We start from the raw sequence: 12882 nt of genomic DNA on the forward strand, positions 1-12882 counted from the left end.
AGAAAAGGCACTTCCCTGTGACACCCCCGCCCATCCTGGGGCTCCCTATCACCTCACATGCATCACACTGAGATGCAAAGATTCATTTATGCTTTGGTCCAAGCATTGGCTCGAACCTTCTGAGGATGGGGCCATATTGGACTCACTTCTGAGTCCCAGAGCCCAGTGTGCACAGGAAGTAGATTTCAACATGTTTGCTTTACCTTAAATGCACGTGGTCAGGACCCAGCCCCTGCTGACTCCAAGACAAAATTATATACCAGGATTGGTAACAAGCAGGCAGATCCAGACAGCCACAGGAAATGGCAGTGACTGGGTCTAGAGCAGCCTCAAGACAGACCTGTCCCAGAGGGGTTGAAGGGGACCCAGTGTTTGCAAGGAGAATAAACAGCCCTGGCTCCAAATCACCGCCTTCAAGAGTCTTCCCTGGTTCCTAAATTGTCCCCTTTCTATGACATCTCCAGAAGGCACTAGCAGGAGGGGGTCCCAAGTGATGATACCAAGTGTCCTGGAGTGTGTCCCCTGCCTTGCTGAACCCCCCACCCTATTCAGACACAGAGATCTTTATAGTCACAAGCTCCATTTGGATGGTGACAGCGATCCAGGTGGACTGGGACCCCAGGCCTTGGTAGCTTAGCAGCCTGATCGGAGTGCTGGCTATGATCCCACATCTTCCAGAACACTAGTGGAGCCACTTCCTGAAGGAAGGACATTCCCAGGTCTGGGGCTTCTCATCCTGAGAAGGTGACTATGTTTTGCCCACTAAGGGCATCCCTGCCCCTCAAGGTGCCCAAAGCCCACCTTGGTGCCTGAGCCCCAACCCCCAGAATGCTAGTTCAGCCCCTGCTGGAGTGACAGCCTCCCAGAGAGGAGAAAGGCTTTTGTTCCAAGGAAATGACTGTCAAAGAGAGAAGAGGTATATCGCTTTTTTTTTTCCCCCTGTTTGAGACAAAGACGTCAATTTCTTTCCATCTGTCCCAAAAAGGGAAGAAAATTAAATTTGTTTTTACAAAGATGTCAGCACACAGCTTCAATAGGGAGTCAGGGTGTATGTGACAGAGGCAGTGTTGTGGGGAGAGGAGAGAGGTGGGGGGGTGGTGGAGATGAAGTTTGGGGTGGGGGACACAGAGAACAGACCAGACCCTCATATAGGGGGAAGCAAAGATCTGGGGATGCCGGAATAAAATGCCAAACGAAAAGGAAAACTTCTATGCCTAAGTCTGGTGGACCTGGCCCTCAGCAGCTTGAATGGGGCAGCTCGCGCAGGGATTGGGGACCTGGGGACACAGACTGATGCTGGCACTGCGGTTATAAAAGCCTTCTTCTCCCCAGTCCCTTCCAAGTCAGGTCCCAGGGCCGGGATGCAGTTCATCAGACATACTGGGTGTAGTAGCCAGATGTTGGGAGAAGGGAGAGAGGATTTCTTGGAGGTTCTTATAGGGTGCCAGTGTCTGATAGGAGGAAAATGCCACCCTGGTGCTTTAGAAACCAACCCCCCCCCCCCACACACACACCCAGAGCCAGGGGCCTCCTACACTCAGGGAGCTATTAGCGTGGCCCTCTGTCCTCCAGCATCTGGGCCAGAGAAGCCACAGCCGTGGGGACCCCCAAAGTGTCCTCCCTGTGGCTTGAGGACCTAACTTCAAAGTAGAAGCCCCCTCCCTCTGCCTCAGCCCCCCTCACCAGCCTTTGGCACAGAGGCCGACTGGAGGCTCTGGTTTGGGATTTGCAAGCCCTCCTGACTCCTCCCCGTGGGGACCCCGCCCCAGCTGAGGCCTGTCTTGCTTGCTACCCTGTCCTGCAACTCCACTGTCCCATCTCAAGCTCCACTTCGATGCTGCGCCTCCCTGCCCCTTCCAGGGAAACGACTGTCGAGGAGAGAAAAGGTGTATCGTTTCTAGTTTATTTTCTCTTCGTTCATAAAAATGGCAAATTGGGCCTGGACCTCGGCGAGCCCCTCCCCTTTCTGGAACTCCGGGCTGGGACCGGACTCCAAGCTGCAGCCCCACTGTTTGTACACAGGCCCTCTCTCCCAGCCCCGTCCAGAGCTGGACCGTCAGCCTCACCGTCCCGTCCTTCAACTCACCCCCACAGGAGGCCCCTCCCCATCATACCGGGCCCGATCTTGAAGCTCGATTCCACCTTCCGCAGCACCGGCCCTCCTTGGTCCTGGGCCGGGTCTCAGACCAGGCTCTCACTCCCGCCAACCCAGCTCCAGCTAGAACGAAGGGGCCCCCATTTAGCCGCCCAATCCCAGAGCCACAGGTCCACTCCCTGGGGCTAGCGAGCTCCCCCTGCCCCAACCCAAAGCCTTTGACCTTGAGCTCGGCCTAGAGGCATCGCCCCGCCGACCAGCCCACTCCCAGCCGGCCCCAGACCACCCCACGGCAGGGCCGCCGCCCGCCCCACCCCGCGTCGTGGCCCCCGCCCCAACTAGGACTCCGCCTAACCGCCGGGTCCCTCCGGAGGGGCGCGCGGCGGGCCGGCCGGCCCAGGGTCAGGCGGCTGCGCCACCGCCGGGGCCGTCGGACGGGGTGCAGGCGGTGACCCGCTCGCGGGCCGTGGCTTCGCGGGCGCGGCTGAAGCTGCTGGGCTCCCGGCGGCCGCAGGGCATGCGGCAGAGCTGGCGGAAGCAGCGCTTGAAGTTCTCGTCGAGGAAGGCGTAGAGCACGGGGTTGAGGCTGCTGTTGGCGTAGCCGAGCGCGATGCACAGGTGCAGCGCGGCCACCACGAGTGGGTCGCGGCGGTTGATGTCCACCAGCGTCCAGACGATGACGAAGATGTGGATGGGGGCCCAGCACACCACGAAGGCGCCCACCACCACCAGCACCATGCGGGTGATGCGCCGCAGACTGCGGTCCTTCTCCTTGGAGCCCGACAGCAGGCGCACGCTGCGCAGGCGCAGCAGCATGAGGCCGTAGCACACGGTGATGACCAGGATGGGCACGACGAAGGCGAAGAGGAACACGCAGATCTTGGTCACCGTGTCCCAGTACCAGCTTGGGTTGGGGAACTGGAGCATGCACACCACTGCTCCGTCTGAGCCAGAGAACAAGGAAAGACACTGGGTGAGGGGCTGGTGGGCCTAAGGACTTTGTCTCCCTGCTCACCCACCCTTCTAGGCTTAGCCAAGCCCCGCTGCCTCCTCCTGGCCTTTTCGATTCTCCTCCCTGCAATGTCCTCCATCACTTCTGCACTTGGTGAACTCCTACTCATCCTTCAAGACCCCAGCAAACTGGCCCTAACCAAGGAGGTCTGTTTTCTATATAGTCTCTCCCAGTCCCTTTATCAGCCTCTGTGCCCGTGGGGAGCAGTGATATAATGATAGAATTTAGCTCAAGCCCACTAAATGTCTATCATGATGATAACTGAAAACACTGCACACATTTACAAAGTAGCTCCAGTGGGGACAGTACTGCTAAGATTGACTTGAAAGCACGTGTTAAGAGTAGGACTCAGGCCCTGCTAACTGTGTGATGTGGCCTGGGCAAATTGTTCAACCTCTACCAGAGTTTCCATAAAGTGGGACTAACAACAGTACCTAAACTCATAGGGTTGTTGTGAGGATCAAATGGGCCATGGTGTGGAAAGCATTTAGCACAGAATGGTTCAAACACTAAGTGCACTCACAGGGCAGAAACACGGGAGTCCAGGGGTCAGAGCTAGGGCCAAGGAGGCAGATCTCACCTTCATGTCAAGAACGTTCTGACTGCCACTCTTGTGCACAGATAAGAGGGGATGGAATAAGCTCCCTTCTCCTGGAGTGTGGGCTCAGGCTGCATGAGCACCTTGGGGATGTTATAGGATTCAGATACAGGGCTGAGGCTGGCCCAGGGGACTCCCAGGACCTCTTGGGATCCTGGAATCTGAGGACCCATCCAGCGGACTTGGAGCCTGAGAGCTGTGAGAAAGGGGCTGGGGTCCACAGACAGAGTGGGTCCACAGGACATCAGGCTGGCAGACCACCAGCCACAACTGGACCCAAGGACTTTCATGGTACAGGTGGCAGAAGCAGGCCCAGAGAGGAACAGCACTTGTCCAAGGTCACACAGCAAGTGGCTTATAGAACTGAGTGCCAATGGCACACACTTAGGGAGTGTGTGTGTGTGTGTGTGTGTGTGTGTGTGTGTGTATGAGAGAGAAAGTGAGTAGGGGGCAGGGGATGAGGAGGCCCATCTGGCCCAGCCCCCAGGAGGGCTGAAGTTAATGGCCTGTAAACTGAAGGCTGACAGTGAGGAATGAGGTCCAGCTGCTGAGTCAAGACAAATCACTCAGAGACTATATAAGGGCACGGGGAACTCTACCCTTGTGAGGGTCGAGGGTGGCCAAGAAACTCCCCACCAGGCCTGTTCCCTCTCCTACGACAATGCAAACCTTCACCCTGGCGGCAAAAAGGAGCAACAGTTATGGGGACAGGAACCCTGGGCTCTAGGCCAGATTCTCCCAGATGCCTGCTAAACAAACCACCTGACCTCTCTGACTCTCAGTTTGCTTTCAGCCCAATGGAAGCAGGCGTCCCTGCCTTGTCTATCTCACAGGCTCAGTTATTCTAATAGCTGCTACTTATTGGGCCTTGACAATGAGCCAGGCCTTGTCCTAAATGTTTTACAACCTATCATCTCATTTAATCTTTTCAACACCCCATGACAGAGCGTGGCTCAAGAGAGGTTAGTGACCAGTGTCTCTGACACCTGCTAAATTACTTCTCCCATTTGTATCAAGTTGGGGTCATGTAACCAGCTATCACTGGACTTCCAGTGTGGCTCACTGGTAATTTGCCTGCCAATGCAGGATCCCCTGGAGAAGGAAATGGCAACCTACTCCAGTATTATTGCCTGGGAAATCCCATGGACAGAGGATCCTGGCAGGACTACAATCCATGGGATCACAAAAGAGTCAGACATGACTAAAGCAACAACTAACCAGCTATCACTAGGAAGTGATGGACCCTGCATTTCAAGTAATTGTGCTTTCTCACCACTCCCATATTCATCTGCTGGCCAGAGGCTAGTACGTGTGTGTGTGCTAAGTCGCTTCAGTCATGTCTGACTCTTTGTGACCCCATGGACTGTAGCCTGCCAGGCTCCTCTGTCCATAGGATTCTCCAAGCAAGAATACTGGAGTGGGTTGCCATGCCCACCTCCAAGGGATCTGCCTGACCCCGAGATCAAACCCTCACGTCCTGCGTTGCAGATGGGTTCTTTACTCATTGAGCCACCATGGAAGCCCAGATGCCAGCACACTGTAGCCCCAACCATCATCTGGAGGCTGGATCGCTGACTGACTGTGTGGAGTAGAGCTCCTCCTCCTCTTACTCACACTGGACTGTGATGTGAGTGAGAAATAAACTTCTACTGCGTTAAGCTATGGCTGTTACAGCAGCCACCCTGACTGATACAGGTAGTTACTATACTACACTAATTGGTACAGCATTTCACTCTGAGGAAATGCGCCTGTCATTCCATGCAGGCCATTCTCTAGGCCCTGCTTTGGTCATCTGGGCCAATGGGGTGGAAGGGACTTTGGGATGGGATTGCAGATCTTATGGCCCCCACTGCTCACTGGTCACCCTTACCCCACTGGCTATCCATCCACACATCTGGCCATCCATAATCCCATTCATAAAATTTCTTTGGCCAACCACCCATATGACCACTGACCAGTCATTCATTCTCCCATCAGTCCATTACTCACATTCCCATTGGTTGATTATTCACACTCCCACTGGCCAGCCATCCACCCTTTCATTGATCAGCAACCCATACTCCATTGGTGATCCACCTACACCCACCCTGTTAAAAGGTCTACAAACCCACAGAAGCCTGTGTGCTGCCTCCTGTGGTCAGTGATCTGTACCAAGGCTCCCTTCCTCACTCACCCCGGGGGCGGGTCACAGCCATGACCATGATGGGTACACCGACACCGGAGGCCAGAACCCAGATGCAGATGTTGATCAGCTTGGCCTTGGCAGGGGTGCGGAAGTCCAGGGCCTTGACGGGGTGGCAGACGGCAATGTAGCGGTCAACGCTCATCATGGTGAGTGTGAAGATGCTGGTGAACATATTGTAGTAGTCAATGGAGAGCACGACCTTGCAGAGCAGTTCCCCAAAGGGCCATGTCTCCATCAGGTACTTGGCGCTCTGGAAGGGCAGTGTGCTGGTGGCCAGGGCGTCTGCCAAGGCCAGGTTGAAAATGTAGATGTTGGTGGCCGTCTTCATCTTAGTGTACCTTAAAAGGAAGTGCATATATAATTGTTCCATTTCACGGATTTCAGTTTCACATGAAACTTACGGAGGGAAATGACTGACCCAAAGTGACGGGAAAGGTCAGGGGCAGAGGTCGGACTAGAACCCTGACCTATCTGATTCAGCATCACTCCTTTCCACTATAACACATTCAAAAGGAGTTCTCCAACAGGGAGTAATTTTAGTAGGAAGTTACTCAAGGAAAAACCCTTATCTTCTCGGGGGTTCTAAGCAATATGCTTAAAGATAAAACTTGGCTCCAGAGGAAAACAGGTCTCAGTTCTAATACTGCCTCTACTATTTATTAGCTGAGTGACTCTGGGCTAGTAACTTGACCTCTCTAAGCCCTGGTGTTCATATTGTTAAGAAAAAAAAAAAGAGTGATACTTTTACCAACCTCATAGGGCTGTTATAAAATTTAATAACAGATGATAAAGCATTTAGCCTTGAGCTCAGAGCATGGTAAGTGCTCAGTATATGACATTTGTTATTATTCTCCATATATAAAAATGAAGCTGGGGGCTAGACCAGAGTGACCTGACCCTCTGGCCTCTGCCACTGACCTGGCCTTTGGGGAATATGATTAGCCAACTCTGAGGAAGCCGAGACAAACTGGCTGGGGCCTCAGACTGCCTGGGTGTTCTCCAGGGTTGACCAGGGCTCCCAGTCGGTGGGCCTATCCAGGCCACCTTAGCCCCAGGTGGCTGGACTTCCCCAGCTGCGGGCAAGGGAAGCAGGTGACAGAGTCACACACCTGACCCAGGGCATGAGTCCAGGTGTCCAAACCAGATGTCTGCAGCCACGCCGGGCACCCAGAGCTCGGCAGCATCCTTCCTTGGTCTACTTGCTGCCCAGCTGCCAGCCCTACAGCTGGCCTCTTGTTGGGCCAACGTTTACAGTCATGACCTCTCCTGGGGAGGCCCAGGCTGGGCACCAGGTAGCCTGGAGGAGGCGAAATACACTGAAACAGACCATCCCCATGCAGCGTGATCATCACAGAAACACACAGACACCAAGGCAGGGATTAGGATACTTCCATGATCCTGGAATGATCTGAGAAACCCAGGCATGAGCAACTCTTCAAATTTCACAGCAAGAAGAGCCCAGAGAGATTGAGGGAAAGTTTTTACTACCTGTGGTCCAGGGACTCTGGAGGGAATTACCAGAAGAGTCTGTGAGAAGTACAGATTCTTAGACTGCACCCCAGATCTTCTCAATCTTAATCTCTGGAAATTGGGCCTGGAGAATCTTCATCTTCAACCAGACACCACACACACACACACACACACACACACACACACACACACACACACGTGCGCGAGCTTCTCATGGACTCTAATGCTTGAGAAACACTATGTAGCCTAAAGGGCTTCCCTGGTGGCTCAGTGGTAAAGAATACCTGCCAATGCAGGAGACACGGGTTTGATCCCTGCTTCAGGAAGTTTCCTTGGAGGAAAAAATGACAACCCACTCCAATATTCTTGCCTGGGAAACCCCATGGACAGAGGAGCCTGGTGGGCTACAGTCCATGGGGTCACAAAGAGTCGGACATAACTGAAAGACTAAGCAGCCACAATGCAACCTAAAGCCCACACTGGAGAGAGGTGAGAAAGTGATCCGAGGCCACAGAGCGACGGTGGCAGACCAGGGGAGAACTTGGCCCTCCTGGGGCCCAGATAGTGCTCTCTCCCCGCTCCACCAAGGCTGGAGCCACACCGCGCACCTCTGCTCTTCTGGGCCGAACCTGCCTGACAGCGGCCGAGTCTGGTGCCCCCAGCATGAGCGCGCCCACTGTTTTGAATGACTGAACGAACTCACATCACCTAAGGCTGCTCCTTCACAAAGTGACTGATTTTCTTTTTTTCTTTTTTGGCTAAAAAATAAAAAGGACTCTTTCATTGTCCTCCAGGGCCAGCATCTGTCTCCTTCCTCCCAAAATAGCTGTCATTTGCCCTGGGGCTGGAGAAGCAAAAAGTTTTGCTCGGAGACAGCAGAATTTCAAGTCTCGGGAAGTCTGCCTTCAGCGGGTGCGGGATCACAGCTGTGTGGGAGGCGGTCCCAACCCCGCAGCTGACTCGTCTAATTTCACTTCTTTTACGCAGAACAATTAGAGGCTGTTCTCTGCCTGCTATTTTGATTTGTGAAGGATCCTTCAATTCCCAGAGGGGGCTGGGATAAGGGGAGTGGGTGATGAAGCTGCTGTAGCTGGCCCAGACAGGGCTGAGGCACGGCCGACTCGGGGGGTCGGTGGGGCCTAGTAGAGGGAGGGGGAGGCCCACTGGCTGCCAAGCCGGGTCCTCCTTGCCTCCTCAGTACCAGTCCTGCCACTTGACGGCTCTCAGCCCCCTAGGGACGGTGGTTTAGCCTCTAAGTCGTGTCCGACTCTTGCAACCACATGGACTGTAGCCCGCCGGGCTCCTCTGACCATGGGATTCTCAGTCCCCTAGGAGTTCCTCAAAGTCCTCTCCACATTCCACAGACTGGCCCCTACCACCTCTCAGGCCTCAGCTCCCAGAATCTTCCTCTTGGTGGGTGTCCCTTCTCTGCTCCCCACCGCCCCCGCCCCCACCCCCTACCCACCACAAACAGCCTCTTTGCTGTGCCTTGGCCACATCAAGCCCATCCCACCTCAGGGCCACCGGACTGCAGTTCACTCAGCCCGGAACCCTCATCTTCCAAATTTTGCATGGCTTGTTCCTTCTTCTTCTTCTTCTTTTTTTTTTTTTTTTGCGGCTGTGTTGGGTCTTAGTTGCAGCATGCAGAATCTTTATTTTTGGTTGCAGCACGAGAAGTCTTAGTTGCAGCACCTGGGATCCCTGAGCAGGGATGGAACCCAGGCCCCTGCACTGGGACCTCGGAGTCTTAACCACTGGACCACCAGGGAAGTCCTCCATTCCTTCACTGAATCCAGGGTTCTATTCAAATATCTCCTCCTCGGAGCTGCTGCCCCAATATCTTGGTACCCTCTCTCCCCTCCATCGCCTTGCGTGCGTGCATGCTAAGTCACTCAGTCGTGTCTGACTCTGCGACTCCATGGACTGTAGCCTGCCAGGTTCCTCTGTCCATGGGATTTCCCAGGCAAGAATACTGGGGTGGGTTGCCATGCCCTCCTCCAGGGGATCTTCCCGACCCAGGGATCAAACCCACGACTCCTTTACTGCTGAGCCACCAGGGAAACCCCTCTATCTCCTTACACTGCTTCAGTCTTCTTTACGAAGACTGAAGTACAAACCACCGCCTGTCTTTTATCTTCTTTTCTCCCCCTTTGTCTCTCTCACCCACATAAGCTCCCTGAAGGTAGGGCACGTTGCCCATCTCCTACCCTGCTGTATCATCAGGCCTGCCAGACGAATAGCAGCTTCTCCATCAACATCTGTGGTACAGATGTCTCAGTCCAGGCCTCCTCAGCTCTCACGGGGACCATCACAGCAGCCTCCTGCCCCACCATTCATCCTCCACGTGAGTTAGGATGCCCACAGTAAAGGTGAGTTTGCTCAGGCAGATTCAACTCTATCCCTTATGATCCTTCCATGGCTCCCCATGGCCATGGGGATAAAAACCAAACTCCTCACACTGGCATTTCATCTGGGTGGCCTCCCTCCCCACTGCGCCCGCCCACCCTGTCCAATCCCATCTGTGGTTGCCTCAGACGTTTGTTCGTTCTAGCGTGCCCTCCCTCTGAAGAGCCGGCCGCTGTGTTGGTTTGGCAGGAATCCTCCCGACTGCATACACGCGGTTTCTGCCAGTGTAATACAACACCCTAGTGTCAAAGCACTGTAATGAAAACAGCTGCCCTGCTGCCCCACCTCGTCTCTACTTCTCAGCCCTGCTCCCCAGAGCAACCACTTCTAATGTTTTTAGTTATTCTTCTAGTGATTATCTCCATAATTCTAAATAATATGTTTAAATGTCTATTTCTTGATGTATCTATTTTAGACAGTAGCTGTTGAAGTTTGTATTCAGTTAAGTCAGGTTATGGGCTTCCCTGGTGCCTCAGTGGTAAAGAATCCGCCTACCAGAGCAGGAGACGTGGGTTCGATCCCTGGGTGGGAAGATCCAGTGGAGAAGGAAATGGCGACCCAGTCCACTATTCTTGCCTGAGAAATCCCATGGACAGGGAAGCCTGGGGGGACTACAATCCATAGAGCTTTAAGAGTTGGACATGACCTAGTGACTAAACAAAATAACAAAGTCAGGGTATGCACCAGTAACAGACAATCCCAAAATCTTGATGGCTTAACACATGAAGAAGCTTTATTTCTTACCCTTGCAGAATCCATTCAGTGTCTCCAGGACATCGATATTCCGTGAGGCAGTTCCAGCCTGCTTCAATCTTGTGGCTCTGCTATCTTAACCCAAGGCTGCCTTGGCCACCACAGAGGGAGAGGGGACAGACACAGAGTCATCTAAGCTTCAGTCTAGCTGCAACACAGCACTTTCTCTTGAAGCTGACTGTCCAGAAGTAGTTATATTGGCCCCATCCAATTGCAAGGGACTGAAAAGTAATCTTTTGTGCGCCCAGAAGGAGGGAGAACCAAGTATTGGTGAATACTACTAATTCCTCCTTGTTGTTGTTTAGCTGCTGAATCGTGTCACTCTTTTGCGACCCCAAGGACTGTAGACTCCTTTGTCCATGGGATTTCCCAAGCAAGAACACTGGAGTGGGTTGCCATTTCCTTCTCCAGGGGATCTTCCCCACCCAGGGATCGAACCTGAATCTCCTGCATTACAGGTGGATTCTTTACTATTGAGCCGCCAGGGAAACCCCCACTAAGGCCCACAACACAATAAGGATGAACTCTCTTCATCTACCCAGCTTCCTCTCCATCCTCCCAATATAGTTCTACCACAATTTAAAATTGTTTAGTCAAGTTGATATCCAGAGTTTATTTTTTTTTCCAGGGTTTACATTCATGGTTTAAAAAAAAATTATTTATGTATATTTCTTTGGCTGTGCCAAGGTCTTAGTTGTGGCACACAGGATCTTCAGTCTTTGTCGTGGCATGTGAGTTCTTTAGTTGTGGCATATGGGATCTAGTGCCTTGACCAGGGATCGAGCCTGGGCATGCTGTGTTGGGAGCACAGAGTCAGAGCCGCCGGACCACCAGGGAAGTCCCCAGGGCTTACATTCTTATGACTTTCTGGTACTGTCCACTGCTGAGCCAAATGGTATACTATAATTGTATTTGTTTTTTGGTACTAATTTTTGTTTTTTGTGGAGTTAAAAACTGCCTCTTTTTGAAAACGGAATATCATATATTAATGCACATATGTGGAATCTGGAAAAATGGTACAGATGAACCTATTTGCAAGGCAGGAATAGAAACACAGACATAGAGTACAGACATGTGGACACGCTGGGGGGAGGGGGGTGGGATGAACTGGGAGATGGGGACTGACATGAATACACTACCCTGTGTGAAACAGAGAGTGGGAACCTGCTGTATAATGCAAGAAGCTCAGCTCGGTGCTCTGTGATGACCGAGATGGGTGGGGTATGGGGAGACGGGAGGGAGGGACAAGAGGGAATATAGGTATACTCGAAGCTGGTTCACTTTGTTGTACAGCAGAAACCAATACAACGTTGTAAAACAACGGTATCTCAATAAAAAAACAATTGCTTCTTTTTTAAATTTGCTTACTTCTGTGTACACATTGATAAATCTCTTCAAACACTCCAGCAGACCCACAAAAAGCCTTTTCCGTGCACTCACATAATCTATCAAGTTCCTTTTGCTTTTCTAGTGAATCCACTTCCCGGAGCTTCCCTCCTCCTCTCTCAATCTGGAACTGGTTGCTTTTCAGAGCGCTGAACACCTGTCCTCCTGTGTTAGAGCCCCTGTTTCCTGGATTACAAGTCTTGTTTATCATGGTTTATGCCCTTGTTTTGGTGGAGCACATCCTCTAGTCACTTCCTAAAGAAAGGGTACATAGGAAGGAAAAAATTTACACCCTGGCAAGCCAGCAAATGTCTTTCTTCTAGCCTCACATCTGATTTCTTTGACTCTACATAAAATAGTAGATTGGAAATCATTTCCATCAGAAAATTGATGGCATGGCTCCCTCGTCTTCTAGTTTCCAGTGTTGCCACTGAGGTGTCTGAAACCATTTTAATTTCTGATGTTTTGTGTGTAGTATATGCTTCCCACCTCTGAAACTTTTAGGAGCTTCTCTCTCTCTCTCTTTTTAAAATTTAATTCTTTTTATCGCTGTAGGCCACACCACGTGGCATGGGGGAATCTTGGTTCCCTGACCAGGGATCGAACCTCAGGGTTCCCTGCATTGGGAGCACATCTGGACCACTGGGGAAGTCCTAGGACCTTCTCTTTACTCCTAGATTTCTGACATTTGTGATGATATGCCGTAAGACAGCTCTTTTTCATTTTTATTGGGCCCTCTCAGTCCAAAGGTTTATGCCCTTCAGTATAAAATGTCCCCTCATCAGTTCTTCAGTCCTTTCCTCCCCTCTGCTTTCTCTGGAATCCCTGGACAATCCGGTAGTCAGATATTGGGCCTCCTAGATTGATTGTCTCCTTTTCTTCTTTTTTATTTGCTGTCTTTGCAGTACATCTTCTGAGAATTTTCCTTTTCATTACCTCTCAACCTTTCTATTGACTTTTTTAAAACGTTATTTTGT

General features: G+C 52.1%; 1 protein-coding gene across 1 annotated transcript in view; it reads right to left on the minus strand.

Annotated features, from left to right (window-relative positions):
- Positions 1-1889: 1889 nt before the first annotated feature.
- The window catches only part of OPRD1 (opioid receptor delta 1), a 40730-nt gene continuing 29737 nt past the window's right edge, over positions 1890-12882 (minus strand). Inside the window, exons 2-3 of the mRNA XM_006049493.4 lie at positions 5879-6228; positions 1890-3039 (exon numbers count right to left, since the gene is read on the minus strand). Of these exons, the coding sequence (XP_006049555.1) occupies positions 2498-3039; positions 5879-6228 (892 nt within the window). The 3' untranslated portion in view covers positions 1890-2497. The remainder of the gene's footprint in view (positions 3040-5878; positions 6229-12882) is intronic.

This window comes from Bubalus bubalis, chromosome 2 (assembly GCF_019923935.1).
Source record: "Bubalus bubalis isolate 160015118507 breed Murrah chromosome 2, NDDB_SH_1, whole genome shotgun sequence".
Classification (NCBI taxonomy): Eukaryota; Metazoa; Chordata; class Mammalia; order Artiodactyla; family Bovidae; genus Bubalus; species Bubalus bubalis.